Raw genomic sequence first — 27996 nt, 5'->3', positions numbered from 1 at the left:
TGGGCCGCAGACTGCTACACAACCCCCCCACCACCCTGAACCGGCGATCGGGACACCATCTTTTGGCAGTCGACCCCTGTGCCATAGGGTCGGGTGAGTAATCGGCTGGTTAATGTCCAAATGGGCCAGTTTCAACCAGTGGAGCATGAAGGTCTCCTCCCTGCCGCCAATGTCTAACATGCAGGTGGAGCCATTGTGTCTGAGGACGTGGTATGGCCCTTTATAAGGTCATTGAAGAGTGGGCCCCACATCGGACGAAAATATAGTGACAGTCTGCAGTTTTTTGGGACAACGGTGCTGAATTTCCCATGAGCTCTGTCTGGGCTTAACTGGGGCTAGTGCAGTCGAGACAATGTGGCCCCAGGATATCCCCCTTTCAGGGCGGTGTAGATATCTAGCAGGAGCAAGGGGGTTCATCTGCCCAGTTCGGTCCGGTGAGTCTGGCCATCAGAGCTGTCTTCAGGTGCTTGTGGAACCTCTCCACCAGCCCATTGACCTGTGGGTGGTATGCTGGAGATGAGTCCCCAGGGCATTTGCTAAGGTGGTCCACAGGCTGGAAGTGAATTGGGTCCCCCTGTCAGATGTTAAGTGTTCAGGGACCCCAAAATGTGCCACCCAGGTGTTCAGTAATGCCCATGCACATGACTCCATGGAGAGTTCAGGTAGCAGCGCCACCTCTGGCCATCTAGTCATCCGATCGACCAAGCTCAATAGATAACATGCACCTCTAGATATAGATAGGTAGGTGCCCCACAATGTCCATGTGCATGTGGCTGAAACGGTGGCATGTTGGTTCAAAAGGCTGCGTAGGGACTTTAATGTGAGCCTGGACCTTGGATGCCTGGCACTGAGTATATTTTTTGGCCCACTGAGTGACCTCTTTACGGAGGCCATGCCAGACATACCTGTTGGCCACCATTCTAACTGTAGTCCTGATAGCAGGGGGAGCCAAATTGTGGACCAAATTGAAAATTCGTCTCCTCCAATGCGACCGGAAAGACAGGGCGTGGTTAACAAGTCGAGGTATCACAGTGCAGTTTGCGGTTACCTGGGACGTTCTGTCCTCCAGTTGCAGGCCGGTAAGTGCTGTCCAGTATGCTGGTATGTCAGGGTCTGCTTGCTGGGCATCTGCTAGGGCCACATAGACGATACCTGGGGCGGGGTCGTGCACTGCGAGAATGGCCGGACATGATAGGGCATCAGCTACCACGTTGGACTTGCCAGCGATATGTTCAATGTCTTGAAAATTCAGATATGTAGGACAGGTGCCGCTGTTGCCTGGCTAACCACAGGTCTCTGACACCTTGCAGAAAGCAAAGGTAAGTGGTTTGTGGTCTGTGTAAATTTTGAACTTCCTGCCCTTTAGGAAGTAACGGAAATGTCGAAATGTCAGGTATAATGCTAAAAGCACCCTATCAAAGACACTGTACTTGAGTTTTGAATGGCCTGAAATGTTTACTGAAAAAGGCCAGCAGCTGCCACTGTCCGTTAACCAGTTGCTCAAGTACAAAATCTGTTGAAGGCGTCTACTGTGAGGGCAGTCAGGGAATCTGTCCTGGGATGCACTCCTCAGTTGAGAAAGAGGCCGAAGCTATTGATGATGCAGTGTGGCACTGGCCAGTAAGAGATTCATCCTGCTGACTGATCAATCTGCAGTTGGGTTCATGTTTAACAATCAGCAGTGGGGTAAAATCAAAAATGACAAAATACTGAGGTGGAGGATTACAATTATGATATTTTGTACCGGCTGGGGAAACTTAATGAGCTGCCAGACAGACTATTCTGTGGAACCTGTGCTAGCACACAGACTGATTGGCTGCAAAGCCTCCTCAATTATCTCTCTCACCCCGGAGTTATCAGATTTTTTCATTTTGTCAAGCACCGTACTCCATCGGTGAGATCAGGTCCTTAACAAAGAACTACCAGGTCTGCGCTGAGTACAAGCCGCACTTCTACCGGCCAGACAGGGCACAATTAATTAAAGCCACCACCTTTTTGAGTGACTCAGTGTATATTTCAAAGGACCCCTGCCCTCCACTGACCACAATGTGTATTAACATCAATGACGAATATTCCTGACTTCCATTTGGCATCCTCTGCTTGGTCATAACTGCTGCCACATTCATCAAGGCCTCTTCACTCTGTTTAGGTTCCCCAGTTATAGCCACAGTGACCAGGGGCCTTCCTTTATGAGTGATGAGCTGCACCAGTACCTGTTGGCCAGGGGCCAACCCCCAGGGTAACAGTCAAGTGGAAAGGGAGAATGGACCTTGTGGTCTAAGGGCCTCCCAGTTTCCCATTGGCATGAGGTGATCCGGGAGGCACATAATACTGGTGTAACTTACGTCTCCAGGGCCTGTCCAATGTGAGGAGCCATAATTCTGACCTTGGTCAAAAGGGTCCACCTCCTCCATGCCGACCCCCAATATGCCTTTGTCGCATTTCCTGACGGGCACCAAGACACAGTCTCTGTCATGGACTTGGCTCCCTCAGGGGCCCTGGAGACCACTGCTGATCACTTCTTACCCCGCTCTCCGTTGAATACACACAATGCACCCGACTCCTGGTATCCTGCCTCTGCCTTCAGGGAAGATACAGTGGACTCATCAGCGCCTACTCACCAGCATAACATTGATGAGTACATCCAGACACCCGAGACCCTTCCTGTCCCCGCTGCAGCCACAACCAGTGCTACAACGGTCCCAGTGAAAGGCCAGACTGTCTGAAAGACTGAACCTGTGACTTTACCCTGCTCGGATCTTTTTAAAAACAAGGGCAGAATGTGGTAAACCACTGTTGCTTATAATTGTCTGGTCAGGCACACCTGTTGGCTGATTGTACCTGTGGCCCCCTCCCCACAGGCTCCTGAAAAGGTGACTGTTCCACAGCTCCCTCCTCAGTGCAGGGCAGTTGAAAAGTATAGATGTGCCATTAAGTGAATAAAAACCTACTGGTTTCTCAACAAGTCTTTCTAGTAATTGATGGTGCATAATTCAGCATACACCTTAGGATGGCAAAGCACTATGTTATCACCAATAGAGGTGACATCGAGTACACTGAAATTAGGATGGACGTGGTGCATTTAAAACAAAACTGTCTCCCTCATCAGGGAGACCATTTCATTTCTGAGTCACACTCATTCGTCTGTCCATGGCCTTTTCACTCTACCCCACCAATTGGACACCAACTTCTAGTTCCTTTCTCTCTCCACCTAGCCTAAACTCCTCCCCCAACCCCCCCCCCCCACCCCCACCTATCATTCCCCCCTCCTCACCACTCCCCCCCCCCCTTTTGTTCGGACATCTCTCATGTTCCCCCACACCTTGATGAAGGGCTCAAGCCCGAAATGTTGCTACTAAAAGGCACTGTTTAACCTGCTGAGTTTCTCCAGCATTTCTTTTCACTTAACCACGGTGACAACAGAATCCTGTGTGGGTTTATCGTCCTGGTGGGGGCGGAGAGATACTGCAGGCCAGGGAAAGACGGGAAGGGGTGGGGTGGGGAGGGGAAGGTATGTCTGCTGGTGAAGATGTGGCGGATGTTGAGGCTGGCGAGATGAAAGTGAGACCAGCGTGACTGTTCATAATGTTGCTCGTCCATTTCTCTTCACGGTTGCTCCCTTACCTGCTGAATCCCTCCAGTTTCTCGTTGTGTGCACCACCTTGCGATTTTATTGCCAATTTTTGCTGGATTCAACAATTACCGAAATCTGGCAACTTCATAAACCATTTCCTTCAATTTATTGACAATTATAATTACTTTTGCAGACTGGCCGGAATTGACTTCAACAAATTAAAAATTGAAGCGAACGATAGGGAAGGCGAGATAATACGGCCAATAGCAATCAGGGCTCCCCGGTCTCGGACTCCGTGACCTCATCCGCTACCTGGCAACATAATGTAAACAGCTGATGCCCATTGGTTCAATCAAATCAAAACTGCAGCGCGATTGGTGGAATTCTGACGCGTGCAATATTCAAATAAACGGCGGAATCGCCGGGCGTGCGATTGTTGAAGTGCTCGGGCGAGGAAGATTCGCGCGCGCGTGTGTTTGTGGAGGCAGCGCCGCATCACCCAGGCGTTAGGTCCCGCTCCACAGCCATTATGGCCCAGAACATTGATCCCACCGCCGCTGCCACGGCCACCACTACCACCGCGGCCCGAAAGGGCAGCGAGAACGGCGTAGCCATCGCCCGAGGCTCGGTGTCCAAAAGGCGAGTGGGTGTCCAATGGCGGATTCCGGAACTTAGGTTGGAGGAGGGGTTGTTGGGGGGAGGGGGCGGAGGAGGGAGGGTGGCAGTGTGGGGGGTGGGGGGGTTGGGGAGGAGGGTGCTGGAGTGGGGTGGGTATGGGAAGGAGGGAAGAAATAGGAGGGTACTGCTGGGTTGAGGGATTAGGAAGGAGAGCGTTGAGGAAATGGGTGGCGGAGGGAGGAGGGTGCTGGGGTGGGGGGATTGGGGAAGACGGTGTGGGGGGGAGGGGGGATGAGTGGGGGGGGAATTGATGGGTATATACTCACTGTTTCTTGTTTCTCTATAGGTTGCAGCAGGAGCTGATGACTCTCATGGTGAGTTCTGAGGGGGGCAGTTTTGTCTGATTGGCATGGTTATGGGTGGTTGTGATGAGGTTTGTTCATTGTTCTGACCAACGTTGTAGAAGCTGACTTGAGCCTATTTTTTGCCCTTTCAGATGTCTGGAAACAAAGGAATTTCTGCTTTCCCTGAGTCAGACAATTTGTTTCGTTGGATTGGTACCATTGAAGGTGCTACGGGCACGGTGAGAGACTATTGGGTTTGGTGGAAAGTTTTAAGTGGCTTGGAGCAGCACGTTATCTAGCCTTGATGTGTAACAGGACAAGGATGTGGTGTGAGACATCACTGACACAGGTTTAATTTCAGTGTGAAGGTTGTTACAAGATCAAAGCAGCAACCACAAAGAAGGGGTAAAGATGAACAATTACTTTATTAACAAAAATTCACCTTCAAACTTTAATTCAAAATTCCCCCCCCTTATAACAATGACCACTGTTTGCTATGCAAATTCCTATAACAATGTAAAACTAATAAATTCCCCAGCCTAAATATAACATATGTAATTAAAGTCTAACTTATATTTCCAACCAGCCCACAGAAAAACACACAAGACTCACAAAATTTTGATCTCAACTGAAGCAAAGATCATAAACAAAATTCAGTTTGTTTGGTAAACTGAAGCCAAAAGATCTTTGAGAGAGAGAGAGAGCACAAAATTCAAAGCTGTCTTGTGTTGCTTGTAGAGAGAGGAACAACTGGCTGCCTTCGGAATGTTCATCCTTTTTGAAATGCCCAACATTCTAAACTGTCCTCCAAACCATGACTCATGCTCTGGACTGCCTTCCACTCCACAGCACCACCCAGTGATGGTTTATCTTCCAAGTCCAGAAATTTTTAGATCATTTTCTGCACATGCTTAGTCCATCTCCCACTCTCAGCAGTCCACCTTCACTTTGGCTCTCTAAGGCAAACTGTCACTTTTTAACATAAAACCACACAACACAGAACTCTGTAATAAGGTTAATAAGATCTCATTTATCTTATTTATAGGTTTATGAGGGTTTGAGATACAAGTTGTCTCTAGAGTTCCCCAGTGGTTACCCCTACAACCCGCCCACCGTGAAGTTCCTCACCTCCTGCTACCATCCTAATGTAGACGGGGAAGGCAACATTTGCCTGGATATTCTCAAAGACAAATGGTCAGCACTTTATGATGTCAGGACGATCCTGCTGTCGATTCAGAGTTTACTGGGAGGTAAGGATTTCCTTCTAAATGCAGATCTATCAGAATGGCTAAGTGAGTAGTTAAAATTTCCTGCAAATATAACACTAGTAAAATTAGTCCACTTGCAAAATTAAAGTCAGAAGGTCTTCAGTTGGATCTGGAAGGTCATTCCTAAAACAATTTGTAATGTTGGTTTCCTTTCCTAAAGATGCATGTTAATGTGTTTTTATTTCTAGAGCTGATCTAGGGGTAGTATGTGATATCTGTACTCTAACAATAAATCTGAAGCTGTACTGAAGAAGGACTATCCTGAGGTGTCTTCAAAGGTGTATGTTGATGTTTCCTTTATGGGTAATTTTTTTAATATTCAAAAAAAGACAGTACAGTAACAGGGTATTTCAGCCCATGAGTCCGTGCTGCCCAATTTATTCCCATGCTTCAAACGGTGAGTGGAAACCAGTCTCTGGGGAAAACCCACACAGACACAGAGAGAACGTACAATCTCCTTGTAGACAGTGCGCGGTTCGAACCCCAAGCCTGAATGCTGTTGCCGTAAAGGCTTTGCGCTAATCTAGAATCATTCATTGAAGATTGTCTCTGGTGTCCTCTCCTCTTAAGAATCTTCTTGGCCATGATAAAATGGTGGGCTAACTTGATGGGCTAAATGGCCAAATTCTGGTCTTGTGGTTGAAAGTTTGCTATGGATGGTCAGTGGTCCAAAAGCTTTGTATGTCTGAATTTGCACCATTTTGTCAAATGGAAGCTGATTTGAAACACTAGGTAGCCTCTTACTTACTCTTACTCCTAATTTTGTGTCTCGTATCTTTTGTCCCTATTTTTGGTATGATTGGGCTTGACCTTTTGTGTTCTCCAGTGTGTAGTTCTGCCGGTCACTTATTTTTTGGGTTTGATTATTGCAGATCTGTCTGCAATGGCTTTTTTTAATCAAAAGAAAATGTCTCCAATGGCATATGGGATTTTGGGTTTAGAACCAGGAAATCACCAGTCTCTTTGGAGCTCCTAGGCTACAATGGCCCAGTTCTGGGTGCCATCTTTTAGGAACAAATGTGGGGACTTTGTAGAAAGCGCCAAGAAGATTAAGTATAATTGCATTTGTCCAGTGTAGGACAATTGATAGACATATTTAGAATGGGGAAAAGAGGTTTTGAGATGGGCAGTAAGGGAAAACTTAAAGCTTGGACTTGCAAGGCTACTTCTCAGGAAAGGAGGTACAATCATCATTGAGCTTTAATCTAAATCTTCTGGTTCATAAAAGCTGGCTATTTTGAAGGAGAGAAACCTTGTTGCAAATTTGTTTTTAGAGATGCATCATGGTTAACAGATTCTTCTGACCATGATGAGCCCACACTGCCCAACCAAATACACCCATGTGATCAGTTAACCTTATTCTGCACATCTGGAATGTGGAAGTAAACCCATGTGGAAGGGGGAATGTGTAAATTCCTTGCATACATGCTGGATAGGTATTTCTGCCTTTAGTTTCAGGTGAGAATAAAGCTGGGGTGCTAGAGGCAAAGATGCTGCTGTATCCAGCCCTTGTGATCATGAAGTGAGGTCCTGCTCCTGGGGAAAACTGGGTTTTGAAGCAGGTAAAAATCCAATTTTGAGTAGCAGAATGTGTAGGTCTTTCTGTGGCACGTCCTGTGAAGGGAAGTATACTTGGGATGGGTATTGCAGTTGAAAGGCAATGTATAGTGAATCTATATTGGAACATTAGCAATACTACCTTTCTATGAGTTCCAGGTGAGTGCTGCTAAAAGATGAGACTAGAATCACCTGTATTTAGTAATATCTTTGTTTCTTCCTAAAACAGAACCAAATGTACAAAGTCCCTTGAATGTTGCTGCAGCTCAACTATGGTCAAATCAGCAAGGTGAGGAAACAATCCAAGTACTTTATGGGGAGGGATTGAGTGTTGGAGAGAGATGATCAGCAGTATTGGACTGTCTCCAAATAAGGCAATTGCACTGGGATCCCATCATTGAAGATGAAACCCAGTGTGAAAAGATGCTGTCTTCATCTATAACTCCCTAAACCAGTACTTTTGAACCTAGTGTCTTTGCATCAATGTTGTTTGTCCTTGAAGCCAGTTTTCCCTCTGTTTAGACTTGTGGTTGCTTGGGGTAGTGGCTCTGATCATCCAGCAGTATTCCTTTTCTCATCAAAGGGATCTGCTGGTTCCTGGGTATAGTGTGGTGAGTGAAGTTCCCCAGGATTGTGACAGGGTGGTGGTGGTGGTGGTTGGGGGGGGATCTTCTGTGGCCCTGTGGTGGCTTTACTTTGATTATTCATCCTTCTCTCTTGCCTAGCTGAGAGGAAAACTGACTTTTACACAATTGATGATTCTTTAATGCACGATGTTTAAGGCAATTTGTATGCTTGCATATTTTTCTTGAAGCACCCCAACAATTGTGTACATCAGTGAGATATTCTATCTCTGAGGTTTTGCTCTTGGGTTAAATTTCAGACTAGTACTTAATGTTGAACTGAGTTCTCTACCTGTTGCAGTGGCGGTAGTTAGTGAGCATGGTTTCAGCCTGATGTCATGTCTGTTACAGAGTACAAGCAACGACTACATGAGGCATATGCACGACAGCTGAAGAGTTGAGGCTGAGCCCAGAACTTCTAGCTGCTCTCCTACCTCCTGTGTTCTTCTCCTGTGTTTTTCTTTTGAATGTCTGTCTGTCCAATTATGTGAATGGGCATGTGCTTATTTTTTAAATTGTCATGTGAATAAAGTGCACTGTGTTTGAATTTTCTAATAAATGCTGTGAAAACATTGTCTTGCTGCAATTCTTTGGATGAGCTGCACCCTGTTGGAACTGAAAAATGGCCTTGGGGTACTTTGAAATATTAATATTAGGAAGTGTGAGGTGGTTTAATTGTTTTCTTTAATTTTGGTAGAAGAGTCAGAAGTTTACTATTGATTAGTGCTGGAAAGTCGGTGTGGTTCTGGGTGGGGATCTCCAGGGTATCCATGCACATGTGTAATTTTGACATGATCAGGATTTGGCCAATTCTACCATGAGCAACTGTAGTTGTTACACTGTCGGGGAGGCTGAGAGTTCTGTAGATTTTTAAGGAGGTCATCCTACATCTTGTTGAAATTCCTTGCATTTGAAGAGAATGAATAGGATCTAGTTTTAGTATTTTTTTGTTTTTAAAAAGTGAGAACAACTACTTTTGGATATCAGCTTTAAGGTCCAGACCAGGAAAATTCCAGGTTGGAATGAGATTTGTGGCCTTTCTGGGGATAAAGGCGGTTTTGAGGAAGAAATGATTTCCCAAAAGAAAAGCAAAGTAGCCCACCTGTCTCTTCATGAAGAAGCTAACCTTGGAACAGATATAGTTTTATGCCTTTGGATGTTTTATGTGCCATGGGAAGAAGGAATTGTGATGTCTGGTCACTGTCAGTAAATAATAATGTACAATCTAGCTTCTAAAAATTGAAATATTTTGAAATATTGGGCTGAAGCTGAGGTAAATTACACAGACCACCAGAAGTAATATCTGCTTGACTGAAATGTCATTTTAACTTGCATGAATGCTGAATATTTAACCTTGACTTTGTCTTAGCATTTGTGTTAAATATTTTTACCACTATAGTTGGTGTGTGTGTGTGTGCCAGTCAAAGAAATGCTGGAGGAACTCGGCCAGCCTTGAGGTAAGAGTAAAAAAGTGGGTGGAAAAAGTTTGAAAACCACTGTTTTAATTGTACCTAATTGACTCATTATGTGCAGATTCATAACTCCAAAGTAAATGGGCCAATTACATTTTTTCTCAGGCAAAATATTTCAGTAACAATTGGGTCTAGAGCAGTGGTTCTCAACCTCTTCCCACTCGCATCCCACCTTAAGGAATCCCTTACTAATCACAGAGCACCGATGGCATGGGGATTACCTAAAGTGGTATGTGGATGGAAAGAAAAAGGTTTGAGAACCACTGGTTTAGGGCTTTGAATGGTGGTGAGGGACAAGGTGTCAGTGCAAGTGGAGTATCTCCTAGAGTCACAGGGATAGGTACTAAGGTGGGGTGTGAATGGTGGGGATGGGAGTGTGCAAGGGAGTTGTGGAGGGAGCAATACTTGTGAAGGGAAGAAAGGGATATGTCAGGTGGCAGGATCATATAGAAGGTGGCAGAAATGGCAGAGGATGGTGTATTGGATGTGGAGTCTGGTGGGGGTGGATGGGGCCAGGGCAGATCTTCAGGTAATGAAGATATGTGGGTGAGGGCCTAGTTAATGGTGGTAAAGCGGAAGCCATGTTTGAAAGAGGGCATCCCTGATCTGGCATGGAAAACTTTGACCTGGCAGCAGATATAATGGGGACAGGTATTAAGAGAAAGGGATGGAATCCTTGTAGGCTTTAAGATGCGAAGAGGTGTAGCTGTGGTAGTTGATGGATTTGTAGAATTTGTGTCCTGAGTGTATTTGTTATTATTTATTTGGTATTTATTTATTAATTTATTATTTGTTATATATATTAACGATCTGGATGTAGGGGTGAAGAATTGGATAAGCAAGTTTGCGGGTGACACAAAGATTGGTGGTGTTGTGGACAATGAGGTAGATTACCGTAGATTAAAAGGTGATTTAGGAAGGCTGGAGGTGTGGGCTGATGGAATTTAATACAGATAAATGTGAGGTGCTACATTTTGGAAAGGCAAATTTAAATAGGTCATATACATTGAATGGTAGACAATTGAGGAGTGCAGAGCAACAAAGGGATTTAGGAGTTATGGTAAATAGTACCCTCAAGGCTGATACTCAGGTAGATGGTGTGGTGAAGAAGGCATTTGGAATGTTGGCCTTCATAAATTGGAGTATTGAATTCAAGAGTAGGGAGGTTATGATGAAATTGTACAAGGCATTGGTGAGGCCAAATTTATAGGAAAGATATAAACAAAATAGAGAGTGCAGAAAAGGTTCACGAGAATGTTGATAGGCTTTTTCAATTAAGAAAGGGGGAGATTCAAACTAGAGGACATGGTTTAAGATTGAAGGGGGAAAATTATAAGGGGAACATGAGGGGAAATTTCTTTACGCAGAGGGTGGTGGGGATGTGGAATGAGCTTCCGGCAGACGTGGTCGAGGCGGGATCATTGGTTACATTTAAGGAAAGACTGGATCGTTACATGGATAGGAGGGGACTAGGGTGGTATGGAACAGGTGCTGGTCAGTGGGACTAGGAGGGTGGGGATTTGCTACGGCATGGACTAGTAGGGCCGAACTGGCTGTAAGTGGTTATATGAAGACAAAGATCAAGAAAAAGGAGAGTTGGTAGAGATGGACTAAATTGGGTCAGGGTGGAAGTTGACAGCAAAGTAGATAAAGTCGATAGTGCTGTGCTCAAAGTAATAGATAATGCAGCAGAGGAAGAGTGAGGAGCCTTTTCTGTGTCGGCTCAGCATGGCTTGCTCCACAAAGTCAACAAAAAGCAGGCATAGGTGGGCCCTATACCAGTACCCATGGCTAGTAAGAAGGGTCTAAGGGAGGGTTGGGGAAATTGGAGGGGAGAGTTCGGAATGGAGGCTAGATCATGTGGGTCACATTGGAGGCTGAGTCCTATATGCTGCCATGGTCAGAATGAGTGTTTGGAGACTCAGACCTGTAAGCTGCTAGGGTCAGGATGAAAGTTCATGAAGCTAAGTCCTGTAGGCTGCTGTGATCAGGATGAGAGTTGGTACTTGATACTGTAAGCTGCTAAGCCCAGGATGGGACTTTGACAGATGCTTGGTCCTATGGGTTACTGAGGCAGAGGGTGGAGCCCTGTGTGGGAGGTCACAGACAGCAATCTCCATGGAGGTGAGCTTCTGATCCTTCTTGAACATCAAATGATTGTAGAACCAGCAGTTAAATGTGTGGATCAATGGAGGGTGAAGTGTAGGAGAGGTCTGTGGCAGGTTATAGTGAGGTATGGAGTTGTGGTAGCAAGTGAGCAAGGGCCTGTTGGTATCTGCACATTGAGGTGAGGGTGGTCTGTAGGATACAGCAGGAGAAATGAAGAGAGTATGAGTCAATGCAGCACACGTAGCTGAGATTCTGGTGGGAGCCAAACTCTGAGGGTTGGAACCGGAGTTGGAATCCTTGGGACACCAGGTGGCCGTGGAGACAAATAGCCAGGAAAGATGCATGGCTGTGGAAGTTGGTCTGGATGTATAAATACATGGTCGTAGAACTTGAGAGCTGCAGAGAGGGAGGAGCAGTGAGAGAATATCACAAAACCTACGAAGAGAGGAGGAGAGCTTCAGAGTATAGTAGGCATCTCGAAGAGATTTTCCACCGGAACAACTGAATGGGGTGAAATATGAAAGTCTGCAGTTGCTGTGATTGCCGTAAAACAAATGCTGGAGGAATTCAGCAGGTCTTGCAGTATCTATAGGAGGTTAAGATATATTACCAATATTATGGTCCTGAACCCTTCCTCAAGGTATGTTTTTTAAAAAAAGTGGCTATATTTAGGAAAGGGGGAGGAGTACAGATCAATAAAAGCAAAAGGTGTTAATTGGCTAATGTTAAGAGGAGAGCAAAGAGGAAAGGTGTGAATTGATGGGGGGTGGGGGGGGGGAAAAGGGTGGATTGTTTTGGGCTCTGAAAGGAGATAAAGAGAAATTCAAGAAACAGCTTGTCAATGCTGAACAATGTGCCTTCCTGTTTTGGTCAGTTACCTGCATTAGGCCTGAACTTCAATGAGTCCCTCCCATCCATGTAATTATCCAATTGTTTCCAAGTAATATACCACCTTTATCATTCCATATGTCCACCATTCTCCAAGTGAAAAATAGTTACCTTGTGTCCCTTCTAAATCTCACCCCCTCATTTTAGATTCTCCTACTTTGGGAAATGCTGTCATTATTCATTTTGTCTGTCTCTTGTAATCTTATAGATCTCAACCTGTGTTCTAAGGAAAACTAAATTCTCCAGTCTCACAATAACAAGTTCACTAATCCTGGCAATAACCTTTTAAAATCTTTACAACTTGGCCAAAACTTCACAATATTCCAAGAGTGGCCTCACTAGTATCTTGTACATCTTCAACATGATGTCCCAACAATTGCAAGTGTCCTTCACTACTCTATCAGTGCTGCCATCTTTAAAGAGCTATGTACCTGTACACCTTGCTCTTCTAGTTGGGCTGCTTCCACAATGGTATCTGCCATTCCTTAGCCAGTTTTTCATCTGATCTAGATGCCATTGAAAACCAGCAACCTTTGCTCTTTATAATACAGCGAAATCCTAGTATTGAACTCTAAAGCACTCCATTGGTCATGGTCCTGTGTCTGGAAAAATTGCCCTCTACTACCACTCTCTGACTCCCCCATAACCAAGCCATTTTTATCCAATTGGCCAGCTAGCCACCTATCTCATATGCCCTAATCTTCCATATCAACTGACAACGTGGGACCTCATTACATGCTTTACATAAAATCCATATAAATTGCATCAACTGCTTTGCCCTTGTCGATCCTCTTTGTCACCTCTTCAAAATATTCAAGTTCATGAGACACTTTCTCATGCACAAATCCATTGTTGGCATCCAAATTTTGATAGATCCTATCTAGCAGAACTACTCCAGCAGGTTTCCTTCCATAATTAACAGAGCAACAGGTCTTTAGTTACCCAGATTATTCTCACAGCCCTTTGAACCAGAACAACATCACATATTCAGGACTTCGGTCCTCATCGATGAGTTAAATTTCATTTATGCCTTCCAATGTTCAGGGATGCATCTCGTCTGGACCTGGAGGTTTTAACACCTCTTCACTACTGATGCAGACATGCCCTGAACTATCTTTAGATACCTCCCGTGCTTGCTTTTCCTGCTCTATGATGCTTTTACAGCAGCAGTGACCCAGGCTTAAATCCTGCACTTCTGTGATGAGTTTGTATGTTCTCCCTATATCTTCATGGTTTCCTCCCAGTGCTCTTCAAAAGGTACAGGGGTTGTAGGTTAATTTGGGTGGCGCGGGCTCATGTGCTGGAAGGACCTGTTGCTGCACTGTATGTCTAAATTTAAAAAAATTAAATATTCATTTAATATTTCCCCATCTCTGGCTCTATACATAGACATCACTCCTGATTTTGAAGGGGACCCATTCTTTCCCTCCTGATATTCACATTGTTTAGAGCGATGAAGGTCAAGTCAATAAATACATGGTCAATCCACATTAATGATGCACAAGCTAATCAAGAACACATTCAGGAAGGTCTTGCCTGACTATATTAGATTTTTTTTTAAAAAGATCAGTCCCACATGACAGACTGGTCAGGAAAGAAAAAGCCCCAAGGATCCAAGGGAAAGTTATGTTGGATTAAAAATTCTCAGTGAGAGAAAACAAATAGAGGCTGTAGGTGCCATTTATTTTTGGTATATTTTAATTATTTGGACTTGACCATGTTTATGTTCCTGGTACAGTTAAGAATATGGTGAGATGAGAGTTTATGGTCATATGTAGTTGCACTAAAATTCTTACTGCAGCTACAAAAGTACATAAAATACCCAAGTATAAATTCCACATGAAAGAAGAAAAGATAAATATAAAAGGATAGATAAATATTCAGTTAGTCAAAAAATATGATTTTAAAATAGTGCATGATAGCTGCTGGGGGAATAAAAAATAACTTAATGAACCGGGAGAACCAGATTTCAAGCACACAAAGGAAGTATTTTGTACTGAGGTCAAACAAGATTAAAAGTAGATGCTAAGGGATCTTGCTTGGTAACTGGACAGGTAGATTTGGGTAGTTAAGAAATTGTATTTTATTGATTGAGACAATGAAGGCAAGTCCATGCTGGAATGGTACCCAATGTAGTCTGGCCACAGCTAGAAGATACTGCATTTCTGGTCATTAGTCTACAGGGAGGATGCAACAGTACTGCACAGGAGAATTATAGTAATGAAGAGACTGACAAGATCCTGGTTGTTCATCTTGGAACAAAAGAAAGCTGATACAAGTGAAATGAAGAAACCTGCAGTGAAGGAAAAAACAGTTTACCTTGACAGGAAGTTTGGAAGCAGTGAGCACCTGCATGTTAATTGGAAGGTGAAAATAAGGTAGGAATCTGGAACCCACCTGACAGGAGTGAAGGTAGAAACTCTCATATCCTAACAAAGCTTGATGTTCCTTGAAGATCCATGACCTGAGGACTACTGAGCAGAGCTGGAAAGAGCAACTGACCAGATAAACTTAGTTTTGACCATTGATGCATAACCCCTGTGCTATGAATTACAATAATTCTGCACATTATGACTCTTTCTTGACCTCATTTTATTCTCTTGGCTCTAGTTGTGGATGTCATGACCAGTAGCATTCCCTTTCTCATTCAAAGATGCTCAGTAAATTCATCATCCTTGGCTATGTTTTGTGCATCCTTTGGCTCAGTATCATTTGATGAATCTGCCAGAATCCTTGAGATTTCACCCCAATAATAATATGCTCATATGTTCACCTCTTCCTTTCTATCCAGGTCCCTTGGAAGAGACTAGAACCTCTCATTGTTCCTCTCTGTACCCCTTATGCAAACTACTGCAATATCAATAGCTCATTAAACATGAACACTGGGCATCCAAAATGAGACAAAATCTGAGATATTACAGGCGGATGATCTTGTGTGACAACTGGCCAATTGTGATGTGATGGAGAAAGACTTGTTATTGCATAAGGGGATGCTGCACCAAAACCAGAAGCCACCAGGAGGCAGTGGAGTGCAGTCTCTATTAATTTCTTCCCCACCTGGAAGTTTAGAAATTTGGGGAAGTTGGTGTGGGAGGAGTGAGAGGGGGAGGCAAATGTAAATACAAGCATCCAATTTGATATGTAGTGGAGTGGGCAGAAAAGTAATTTCTCATGAGGAGTAGTAAGAGAGGAAACCCCTGGACTGAGCAACATTTTAATGGGCTCTGCACTGATGCTTTGAATTTGGTTTTGTAGTCCTTGGTATTTGGTTCAGCTGGTGCTGGCCTCTAGGTCTGAAATTTCAGATAAGGATTGCTAAATATTTGTCTCACCACTCCAAGCACAACTTTCCCATATTTTCTCCAGGCCCCTGGAATATTTTGTAGTTTAGATATTTCTATTCTGAATATATTCAATGAATGAGTTCCAAAGATTCATGGCTCTCAGAGAATAAATTCCTCGATCTTCATCTTAAATGGTGACCACTAGGGATTTTTTTCTCACATCTAGTCTGTCAATCACCCTCAGAATCCTAAAGGTTTTAATAAGATCACATCTAATTCTTCTAAACTCCCAGCTCAACCTGTCTATGTACACCAACCTCCTTATCTCAGGAATCGAATTGGTGAAGGTTATCTACACTATCGCCAAAGCAAATACATCCTTAAATATGAACTCTTATTTAGTAACATTTTTTGCCAGATCTTATTTGGTTAACAGGATAAGCACAGGCTGGATAAAAGGAAGAAACCTACACATGCATTTAAAGACAGGTGCACATTTCATCTGAATATGGAACATGCATTGGGCACATGAAATGGTTTGTTGGAGAGAACTGTAAGCAATCGAGAGAACAGGCTGTTAGAGACAAGAGCTGGAACTTTAGTGTGGCAGGGGAGAAATTAAGTGAAATTAATAGTCTATTCACTAGACTGTTACAAGCATTAATGTCTTTCAGGAGACGAAACCTGCCATTCTTAATTGGCATTGCCCAGAGGTGACTCCAGACCTACAGCAAAGTGGGTGATTTTTGACTGCCCTCTGAAACGGCTCAGCAGTTAGAAGTGAGCAGTGAGACTTGGCATTGTCTGATTATCGCATATCAGGATTGAATAAGTCAATGTACCCACCAGGTTCAGGGCAAGTACACGCATGGGGTCCAGGTTATATTCTCAGCCACTGTGCTGCTAAATACAATGTTGGACTCCATTCTTGTGCACGTCAATTCCTCATTCCAGTCATACTGAATCTGAACTGCAATGCTGTGACTTTCCCCGTTTCCATTATTGTGGATTAAACAAAGACCTTGGCAGGATGGAGCAAAGATCTGAACATGTTTTATTAATTAGAGTTCTGAAGTTGAATCTTTAAAAGTTATTTCATGTAATGATGCAGCATAGCAAACTAGCTGTTTAATAAATTCTCAGATGTATCTTAACTGACAAGAGCAGGGATGGCCAATGCTATGGGCCCAGAGGACCCCAAAACCCTGCAGCAATAGAAATTCACCTAGACAAATGGTTACTTAAACAAAAGTTACTTTTAATTTTCTTTAAACATAAAAACAGGATCAAACTTTAACTTATTACTATTAACTTAAGCGAAGGTGTATGTATAAGTTCAGAAAAGTTCTTTGGTTGATAGGTTAATCTCATTTCTCACTCCTCCAAGTTCACTGGTATCAGGCAATTCTTATATTGTGCACAGAATTTAACATTTATGAATTTTGCCAGGCTTTGGTGCTTGAAAGGTAATGGTTACTGCTCAGGAAGGTCCTTGTTGGTTTTCAGAGAAAGATTTGTTGCTCGTTGGACACAAACTGATTTCTTCTGATTGGCCACTTCAGTGTCTTGCCAAAGAAACTTGCCCCATCAAGGTTTTCCAGATGATAATCTCTTTCTTTCAGGTCACCATAGAGTTCCTTTTCTGTTTCCCTTACCTCAGGTGAAACATTATACAGCCAGCCATCTCCTCTTGAATGGAGCACAGGGGCTTTGAATAGGCTGAACTAAGAACTCACAACCCATATTCAAAATGGGGTTTCAAACAAGCTACTGCTGCTGAACTGTAGAACTGAATTCTCTCTCTCTCAGAGAAAACCACATGACCCTCAGAACAGCAAACTGCACTCAGACAGACTATGGCACTGGAACCAATCTTCCGAGTCTGTTCATCTGTTGCTTTCCAAAACAATAATCCATTACTCCAGAGCATGTCCAATTAACACCTACCTGTGTTAGGCATTCTTTAAAGTTTTTGCAAAGGCACTCAGAGCCTGGACTGTCTGACTTGAGCCAAGCTCTTGCATTTTAAATGAGATCTGTTTTGAAGTGTTTGTGACCTACTCTTAAAAAAAAACCTTGCTATTTTAAATCCTTTTAAAACATATCTATATACAATATAAAATATAACATAATCCGTCACACCATGTGCTGAAAGTGGCATATTGGATGATTAGGAGTGGCACATTGCAACCCAGTGATAATAATAAAAAAGTAGGCCTACTCATGCAAAAAGTATTAATCAAAAACCAATTTGTAGAAAAAAAATCTACAACAGGAATTCAAGTAGCTTAGAGCTAGAAATGGGTTTTACTGAGAATAACTATCTAAATCTTAGCAATTTTATTATTTTATGCACATCTTTTGGTGAATGTTATCTTTTACAATGTTATCTGTTTTCAATTTTTAAAACTGACAGAATAAATCTAAAACAGCAATTATTTTTAGCTATTTTATTTTTTGTGCACATCTTTTGGTGAATGTTATCTTCTTTCAGATTAATCTGTTTTTAATTTTTAATATAATGTTCAATGAGTCAAACTAGGAAAGGACTTTGTTCTGCAGTCTTTCCATAACTGTTCAATATACGTTTGATACTTGTTTGACCCTGAGGTGCCAGGCGTCTTGTTATGAGCCCAGAGGACCCCAAAACAAATGGTTACTTAGACAAAAGTTACTTTTAATTATTTTTAAACATGAAAACAGAATCACACTTTAACTTATCATTATTGACATAACTGTAGAGCTCGTCGAAAGAACCAAAGACTTGTTGATCCAAATCAAGGCTTTTATTAGCAAAAGACAGGAGCTCTTCACAGGTGGCCGACCAGTCCAGAATGATCCGACCTGGCTTTAAGGCCCAGACAGTAGGTGTGGCTAAGCTCTCAGCCAATCGCTGTAAGCACAGTCATTACATACTCTAGATACATTGGTGATAGGTCTGTACTATCACAATAACTAACCTAACTTAACCCCCTCCTAATTCTAAGCACACATGTATGTAATGTGTGTGTAAGTTCAGAAAAGTTCTTTGATTCACAGTCCAGTTTCACTTCTCATTCCTTTAAATTCACTGGTTGCAGGCAATTCTTATACTGCACACAGAATTTAACATTTATAAAGTTCACCAGGCTTTGGTGCTTAAAAGGTAAATGGTTACCACTCAGGAAGGTTCTTGTTGGTTTTCAGAGATAGATTTGTGGTACGCTGTACACCCACAACTGATTTCTTTTCTATCAGCCACTTCAGTGTCTTGCTGAAGAAACTTGCCCCCTCAGGGTTCTCTAGATGATAACTTCTTTCTTTCAGGTCACCACAGAGTTCTTTTTTGTTTCTCTTATTTCAAGTGAAACATTAGACAGCCAATCCTCTCTTCTTGCATGAACCACAAGGGCTTTGACCAGTCTGAACTAAGCACTCTCAACCCATCTTCCAAATGGGGTTTTCTTCAAGCTTGCCAGCTTGTCCTGTTCCAGTCCCAGCTGCTGCTGCTGACTGTAAAACTGATCTCTGTCTCTCTCTCTCTTTCACACACACACACACACACACACACACACACACACACACACACACACACAGAAAGCCTGTTTTTTCTCTCTGCTTGCCAAACCACATGACGCTCTTAGAACAGCAAGTTCCACTGCAGACAGTCTGCGGCTCTGACAAGTTCTTTCATCTGTTGCCTTTTGTAAACAACAATCCATTAGTTAGGCACTTGGGCTCTCTCCAAAGCTTTTGCAAAGGCTCTGAGGCCGACATGTCTAGCGTGAGCAGAGCTCCAGAATTTTAAATAAGATCTGTTTTAAGGTGTTTATATGTGACCTACACTAACAAACCTGCCCCAATTTATCTCCCCAAAACAGATCTATATACTGTCACAGTCTGCACCAGTGGTACATTGCAGGTTTTTTGCCAGTCAGTTTACAATTGATACTCGTGCGCCACAGAATTGTGCTTTGTTCATCCTTTGTGAACATTTGCAGTTTTGTACTTTTTCAAAAGTTAAGCCTTGTCTTTACATTCAGCTCCCCATCACAGTGCAAAAGAAAAGCAGAAAATGATAGTTCAATGAACAGCGGAATTATTGCGGGTCCATCAGGAAAACCATTGTGCATTGTTTGGGAAAACACTTCATGACATAATAGAAGACATGATCTTAATAGACAATTTACAGCATCAGACTGAAATAGAAGGAAAATCGAAGCTAGTCATTTGAAAGCTGTTTTCGAGAGTTTGCTCAAGAAGACGACAGCATTCTTGCATTTATAAACCCATTTTTACTTACAAAAAAATCATGAAGATGCCTAGTAACATACAAATGGGACTTGTCAACTTGAAAATAAGTTCATTATTGAACATGAAATTTGAAGCACTTCCCTGAGTCACAAATGCTTCTGAAATGATTAATTTCTGGCAATATTTACCCTGTGAACATTTTCCAGAACTAAGAAAATATGCCCAGAGTTATATATGTCATTTTGGAACGACGTACAGATGTGAAGAAGCATTTTCAGCCATGAAATTAATTAAAAACAAAACAAGGTCACGCTTGAACGATTTAAATTTGAAGAATCCTCTGCTGCTCTCAGTAGCTAATTTAACTCCAAACATTAAAAGCTTGGTAAAATCAAAACAGATTCAAAAGTCTCATTAAGGTAAGTAATGTTTATTTTGTTTTTCTATTAAATCAATATCATGGAAAATGCTAAATATGTCTATATTAACATACAAGAATTGAATGGGGGTACAAAAGTTGTATGGTGTATCTGAACTCATGCATGAGAAAAATTAATGTATGGAATATAAAAGGTTGGTCACCCCTGGACTAGAGCCTTCCTAATACCAACAGACATTTCAACGTTTAAAAATCAGTAATTAAAATGGAGTGAAAAGTGCATTTGCTGGAAATCTGTAAAGCAAGAGTAAGTGTAAGGAAACAATGTTCTGGCCAATATCCAAATGTAATTACACTTTGTCAAAAAGTAAATAAAACTAGTTGCTGAAAAAACCTGAAATAAAAGTAGAAAATGCTTGATTTGATCAGCACCTCAGCAGCATCTGGAGAAACAGTTATCAATTCAGGTCCAAGAGCTTTCTGACAAAGGATCCCGGACCTGAATGTTAATTGTTTCTTTTTCCACAGATGGATTTTCTAGTTTTATATCACTTTTGGAATAACAGGAAGCAGCTGTTTGTAATTTAAAATATTCTGTGGAAAGAACATAAAAAAGTTTGGAAAATGTTCACAGTTCTATGGTCTCCTTCATTTATTTTTCAAGGTTTGCCTGTGGTTGGATCAACTTTGGAAAGTTGAGATGTTACCCTAACTACACTCAACCACAGCAACCACGAGTAATCTGCAAATGTGTTGGGGTTGAATTGGCCTTGAGGGGGATTTCTGGAAAAGCCCAGTGAGATACAAATGCTGACCTTTCGCAGTCATGCTGCATTCCTCATCCTGCTCTATGTGGCCATGTGACTTGTGCTCGTCACATTTCAATTTCTGAGTTGGGAATCAACCTGTGTAGAAGTTTCCACTCAGCCTCCACTGACAGTTTGGGCCGCTGTCTCACCATGTCCCCTTCCACTAATTACCTGCATTCTCACTGCTTTCCTAAACCTTGTAGGTGAACTTCTCTTAAGCTGTCTTGCAAATAGCTTGGAACATTGTTGCTGAAATTGCCCCTTTCATTTCAGTCCACCTTTCAGACGATGCAATCCAGAGCAGGACTGAATGTGATTCTGAAACTGGGATTCAATTCCCAACAGTTAAAGAAGAGGAGTCCTGAACTGACAGTTAACACCTGGAGCAAGCTCCAAATTAAATACCCTGAATTGTTGATCTGCTCCATCAACATCGAAAGACGTGCCTTGAGTGCTTATTGTTTGGGCAATTTAATTTGGAACATCACCCATTGAAAAAGTGAAGCAGAAATTGAGAACTTTGCGTGCCCCCTCTTGAACTCTGGCTTCTTCTTAAGTTATTATCTTTGTGTTAATGAATTGCAGTGCAGCCCTTCGAGAGCAAGAGCTGTCAAACTTCAGCAAGTGCCAAGAATCCACTACCCGCTATTGGGTCTCAGAGGCAGAACCGATCTTTTCATAGTCTCCCAATTACTCAACCGATGATGAAAGTGTGTAGTCAGTTTGCACATAGGAAGATTGTCCTAATGCAGCAAGAGAGTATTTTCCTGTTGCAACGGAATTGATTAATGGGTATGTATTGCACTAGGATGGTCTGTCATTTTTTTTCCCCAGAGTAAGATCTTTGAATCAGTACGTCTACAAAAGTGCCAAAGGGGCCTTGGGTATAACCTGTTCTGATAGATTCGTGATGTTTTGGGCACATACTGCACTTTAATGTCAGCTGAGACTTTTGGTTCCAATATATGAATGATGCTGCCACACAATACCCATGACCGAGTTCAGTCCCGACCTCCATGCTGCCTATAAGGAGTTTGCATGTTCACCTTGTGATTGGATTGGTTTCTCCCACATCCCAAAGACTTACAGGTTAGCAGGATAATTGGCTACTGTAAATTGTTCTGAGTGCATAGGTGGGAGGTAGGATCCAGGAAAATGATGAGAATATGAGGGGAAGGAGAAGGAAAAAATATAATGGGGGAATGGAATTGCTCTGTGAGTTGGACAGACTTTGGCCCAAAGGGCCACAGAAATAAGAAATAGGTGAACAACATCTCAGAGGCAGCTGACCTGTTCCTGTGGGCAGATGGAACAATTGATCGCTTTTGTTTTTTAGATTTTGTGATTTAGAGATACAGCACAGTAACAGGCACTTCCAACGCAGGACCTCTTGCCACCCAAATACATCTATGTGTCCAATTAACCTACTATTACTGTACATCTTTGAAACATGGGAGGAAACCAGAGCACCCAGAAGAAACCCACAGGGACACAATACAAATTCATCACAGACAATGATGGATTCAAACCCAGGTCACTGGTGCTGAAATAGCACTGCACTATCTGTGCCACCCCTAATATGGGATAATGCAGGGAGTGTGCAGCTATGTAATCATGTATCTATGCAATCGTGCAGCAATCTCCTGTGGCACAGCCACTACCCCGCATTGCTTCCTCTTCTGTCAACATGTCTGGTGAGTCTGTGCTGCATCCATCTCCAAAGCTTGCTTCTGCCCAAGCTTCTGCTGTGGCTTCCATGCACCAGTTGGGAGCCTGGATCTTGCTCTCCACCTCCTGCAACATCATCTCAATTTCTGTTATTTGTGCTTCCAAGCTCAGCTCCATGCAGTCTGTGTCCTCTCTGTCATCTAGCTCCTCACTCTGGTCAGCATGGGGTTCTGCAGGGTCACAGGTCACCCCTGTGTTGGTCAGGAAGGTGCCTAGAAGGTTGAGTGGGAACAGCTGGCTCAGATGATGCACGAGGCCAAGATCCCGTTGGAACAGTTCCATGCAGAAGGCAAAGCGCAGCCACCAGTTCTTCAGCTGCTCCTGGTCTTGGGGTTCCAGACTCTGCATCCTTCTCAGTAACAGCAGCAGCTTGATTCCAGTTGCTGTAAGGGAGATAACAGAATGCTTGGTTATCAGCTGATCCTTCCACCGACATGGTATCCAGGAGGAGAGGAGAGAGTGATCACCTAACGCAGCAGGGAGCCATTTTCCCATCCCTCCAAAATTTATCCCACTCAGCTTCGCCCTCCCTCAGCATCACAGAGAAAGAGCATTTCTTTACACAGCAGTCTTTGGATGACCAAATATTTCACAATGATATATTAAGAGGTCCTATAAGAACCGAAGGTTCTGCCTGAGACATGCTGTGCCCTGTATTATTTCCCCAATGGTGGCCAATCTGCTGTGACCCACATTATATGGTTACAGACCCCATCCATCTCTGCAATCCCCATAGTCTCCACTGCCATATACCCACATCCACACTGTAACCTACTTTGTAACCACTCAAAACCCTGCCAAACCCCACCAATGTAACCTGGGGAAACCCTGTATACACCACTTTAAACCTTTTACCCATAAATGCTGTAATACTGCATTCACTACCACCATAATCCTATAATAACCCACCTCCTTTAATCTTTTACCAAACACTGCCCTAAACCCCCGTACCTTGCCCTCCTCAGTTTGTAAATCCTCATACTATCTTACATTATATGCCAGCTTCCATGACCAGTCCACTCACTGTTCATAGCATCCAGAAACCTTCCTATGCACATTCCCACCCAGTTTTATGCCATCAGCAAGCCTGAATGTATCACACCTCATCTCTCATACAAGTAATTGATGTAGACTGTGAAGAGACAAGGCCACAGCACTGATCTCTATGGATCCCACTCATAACAGATAATGTCCCAATATACTCTTAGCAGTTACATTTGCTGGCTTCTAATTTATGAGAACCATCCTAGAATCTATGACATTTTTGGAAAATGACAAGTATCCACTATCTCCATAAACATCCACAAAATCCTAGGATTCATGTAATCTGGCCCTGCATATTTATCACTAAACACAATCCACTGGAGGAATTCAGGGGGTCAAGTGGCATCAGTGGGAAACTTGTTTTCAAATTCAGACATACATTACAGTAACAGGCCATTTCAGCCCATGAGTCTGTGCCACTCAATTAACCTACAACCCCAGTATGTTTTGAATGGTGGGAGGAAACCAGATCCCTGGGAAAACCCACGCAGACTTGGGGAGAATGTACAAACTCGTTACAAACACATGGGATTCAAACCCTGGTCCCTATCGCTGGGGCTGTAAAAGCATTGTGCTAAACACTATTTATCATAATATTATTGTCTCGAGTTGATAGCTGAGTTCCTCCAGCAGATTGCATTTACTTTAAGATTTCAACATCTGAGTCTCTGGAGATTTATCATATTTCCATCCTAAATACTCTAATGCAGTTTATTTTACTTTTAATGCTTATTTCTTCCCAGATACTTGCATCAGGAAAGAGGCCATTTGGCCTGTTGAATCCATATTGTTTCTATGAAAGAGCAATCCAGCTAGTTTCACTAACCAGAACCTGCAGCCATCATTCCTACTGGCAATAAGCCCAGAGGCAAATAATCCTTTCGTTACTTCACTTTTGTTTCTATTGCCCATCACCCTCATTCAGTATCACCTGGATTTTAACCCTTCTACCAATAGTGACACTATCTCCATCTCAAACCCATCAAATTTTCTTGCAACCTCCTCTGTTCCAAACTTTACCAGTCTGAGCACAGACCGAAATACTCTTGTCTCTGCAAATCATTTTGATAAATTTCTTCTACACCTTTCCCAAATTGTATTTTACCAGGACATCCTATGCATCTATTTCATAAAGACCAACATTTATAAATCACTTTCTCAACATGGGGGTGGTACATTTGACAAACTACCTGCACAGAGTCATACAGTGAGAAAACAGGCCCAACACTAACCAAAATGTCTACACACACTGGTCCCACCTGCCTGCACTTGGCCGATATTCCTCTAAACCCATGCTATCCATAATATCTGTCCAATTTATTATTAAATGATGCAATAGTATCAGTATCAGCCTCAACCACCTCCTTCAGGAACCATTCCATATACCCACCATCAGTTTAAAAAAAAGTTGCTCCTCAGATTCCTGTTAAATCTCTCTCCATTCACCTTAAACCTATGTCCTCTGGTAATTGATTTCCCCTACTCTGGGCACCATTCCTCTCTGATTTTATTCACCTCTATGAGATCAACTCTCATCCTTCTGTGCTCTAAGGAATACAGTAATGCCTGCTCAACCTCTCCCTATAGAACTTGTTCTCACCCTCAATAATTTCTCCTTTGATTCTTCCCACTTTCTCCAAGTCAAAGGGGTAGCCATGGGTACCCGCATGGGCCCCTGCTATGCCTGCCTTTTTGTTGGTTTTGTGGAGCATGCTACAAGCCTACATATGCAACACTCCTCAACTCTTCCTTTGCTACATTGTTGATTACATTGGGGGTGTCTTCAGCACCCATGATGAACTCATACAAATATGATAGAGAAACTCTGTAAGTCACACAGCGATCATTCTGTAGCAAAGATAAAAATACATAATGACATTTCATGCCTGAGCCCTTCATCAAGGTAGGAGTCCTTCATCAAGGTGGATATGGGTGGGAGGGCACAAGAGAAAAAGATGGGAAGTCATGGGAAAGGAATTGTTCTCTGAATGGAGAGTAGAGAGTTTGCCAAATTGCTCCAGCATTTTTGAGTAAAGAGCAGACTTTTTGTTTAACCCAATGATGAGCTTGTTAACTTTATCCACTCTGCTTCAAACTTTCACTCTGACCTCAAATTCACTTGGCGCATCTCTGGCAACACCCTCCCCTTTATTGATCTCTCCATCTCCATCTCTGGCAACAAACTCTCGACAGATATTTTCTATGAACCTACCACTCCCACACTCACACCCTGTCCCCTGTAAGGATTATATTCTTTTCTTTCAATTTCTCTACCTCTGTCACATCAGACCATACCCACATCTCCTCAATTTCCCGCACATCTGCCCTGGCCTCTATGCCCTAGACACAAGGACAGGATTCCCCTTGTCCTCACCTACCACCCCCAGCCTCCGCATCCAACACATTATCCTCCGTAATTTCTGCCATCTACAATGTAATCAAACCACCAGACACATTTTCCCCTCTTCCCCCCTCTCCGCTCTCTAGCGACCACACTCTCCAGGACTCCCTTGTCCACTCACCCTTTCCCATTTATCGGCCCCTTGGTACTTACCCCTGTGACTGCAGGAAATGTTGCACTTGCATCCACACCTTCTCCCTCACCACCATTTGGGCCTCAAACAGCTCTTCCAAATGAAGTAACATTACACTAGCGAATCCAAGGAGTCATCCTGTGTCCTGTCCTGGCCTCATCTACATCTGAGAGACAAGATGCAAATTGGGCAATCTAACTCAAAATGCCTGGTAGACAGGAAAGGGTTTTGCCAGCAATAATATTGGAGTGAGAGATTCATCTAAATTCATCAAGGAAATGTAGGGCAGCAGGTGCAGGGGTACAGCACCATCTACTACGATAACAGGAATCTCCCAGTAGCCAACCATCTTAATTCAGCACACTATCTCCACAAAGATTCATGTACTGAAAAAACTGAGGCCACCCGGGCACTCTCCAACCATCGACCTCGAGTTCCCGTTCCCCCCGTCCCCGTCACTCTCTTACTCTTTCCTTCCACTCCCCTTTCACTTCTCAGCTAGTTTTCTCTTCTACTTCTCACCTATATCCAGCTGTTCGCCTGTACCTCTCTCCACCTGTTGATTCAGGCGCCTGTCTGTACTTTGCTCATTCCTTGACGAAGGGCTTAGGCCGGTAACGTTCGTTACCTTTGACTTCCTATTGATGCCTCGTGATTTGCGGAGCTTCTCAGGCACATTTGTATATTACTCTCCCCATTGCTCGCTTTTCGGAATTGCGCCCTTTTCGGAACTGCGTCCTTTTCGGAAATGCGCCCTTTTCGGAATTGCGCCTATTTATTTCGCTTTTTCTATTTTCTTTTACCATATTTCTCAGCAGTGAATATCATTTGGCACTTCTCGGACTATTCTCCGAGTCCGTCCTTGAACTCCCGCACACCCACCTGCGCTCTTCTGCCTCACCGTACATCGGGTGTGCAGGAGCCGCTGGCGAAGAGCTGCCGAGTCCGCGCTGCTTCCCAGACCCCGCGCCAGGTCGCGGTGCGCGGCGCTCAGTGCCTCCAGCCGCTCCACAGTCCAGCCACATTCACCCAGAAGCCCGGCCGCCCAGCCCGGCTCGGCCAGTTGCGCCCGCAGGAAGGAGCGGAGGCAGTGCAGAGTCTGTGCGGGTCGAAGCGACACCCGGGGGCCGCTCATCGCCCGGCCGCCGCTGTTTGCGGAATGGGAGTGAGCGATGCGCACCGCTCTTCACCGCAGGAGGACTGCGGTCCCGCCCCTGGACCACGTTGCCGGCTGCTCTCCCGGGACCCTGCCTCCCAGAGTTGCTCCGGCCCGAGAACCTGCACGATTTCCCCCATTGGACTCACTGTTAAGCAGAGGCTATTCGGGCCGTTCGTGCAGCACCTCGTACACCTCATTTCCCGGGTCGTGCCGGCGAGGAAAATGATCTTGTGTCATCCATCACTGGAGGATGTGTGATCCATCAATGGGGGTGTGTAATCCATCACTGGGGCTGTCTGGGGCTCTGTCATCCATCACTGAAGATGTGTAAATCATCACTGAGTCTGTGTAACCATCCACTGAATATGTGAGG

General features: G+C 43.6%; 2 protein-coding genes across 6 annotated transcripts; one reads left to right on the top strand and one right to left on the bottom strand.

Moving 5' to 3' along the window:
* Positions 1–21697, top strand: ube2c (ubiquitin-conjugating enzyme E2C). Of its 5 annotated transcripts, XR_011340047.1 has the most exons (9): positions 1–93; positions 3768–4213; positions 4539–4566; positions 4689–4775; positions 5582–5786; positions 7591–7650; positions 9384–9441; positions 19760–20389; positions 21432–21597. XR_011340047.1 is itself a non-coding variant. In XM_069884721.1 (8 exons), exons 2-8 carry the CDS (start codon positions 4104–4106, stop codon positions 16452–16454), a joined length of 591 nt encoding a protein of 196 aa, XP_069740822.1. In that variant the 5' UTR covers positions 3–93; positions 3768–4103; the 3' UTR covers positions 16455–16469. The 5 variants fall into 5 exon arrangements, 4 of the variants coding, with proteins under 4 accessions (XP_069740822.1, XP_069740823.1, XP_069740824.1 ...); XM_069884721.1 differs by lacking the exons at positions 19760–20389; positions 21432–21597 and adding an exon at positions 16412–16469 and having other exon boundaries at positions 3–93; XM_069884722.1 differs by lacking the exon at positions 19760–20389 and having other exon boundaries at positions 4–93; positions 21432–21697.
* LOC138735981 (regulator of G-protein signaling 9-binding protein) lies at positions 20385–27647 on the bottom strand. Its single transcript, XM_069884720.1, has 2 exons — positions 27347–27647; positions 20385–23269 (listed from the first exon to the last, which is right to left on the bottom strand). Exons 1-2 carry the CDS (start codon positions 27597–27599, stop codon positions 22779–22781), a joined length of 744 nt encoding a protein of 247 aa, XP_069740821.1. The 5' UTR covers positions 27600–27647; the 3' UTR covers positions 20385–22778.
* Positions 27648–27996: the final 349 nt, after the last annotated feature.

This window comes from Narcine bancroftii, chromosome 6 (genome assembly GCF_036971445.1).
Source record: "Narcine bancroftii isolate sNarBan1 chromosome 6, sNarBan1.hap1, whole genome shotgun sequence".
In the NCBI taxonomy this organism is placed as follows: Eukaryota; Metazoa; Chordata; class Chondrichthyes; order Torpediniformes; family Narcinidae; genus Narcine; species Narcine bancroftii.
Note: the sequence above shows the minus strand (reverse complement) of the source record. Positions and strands in the feature narration are given on the sequence as shown.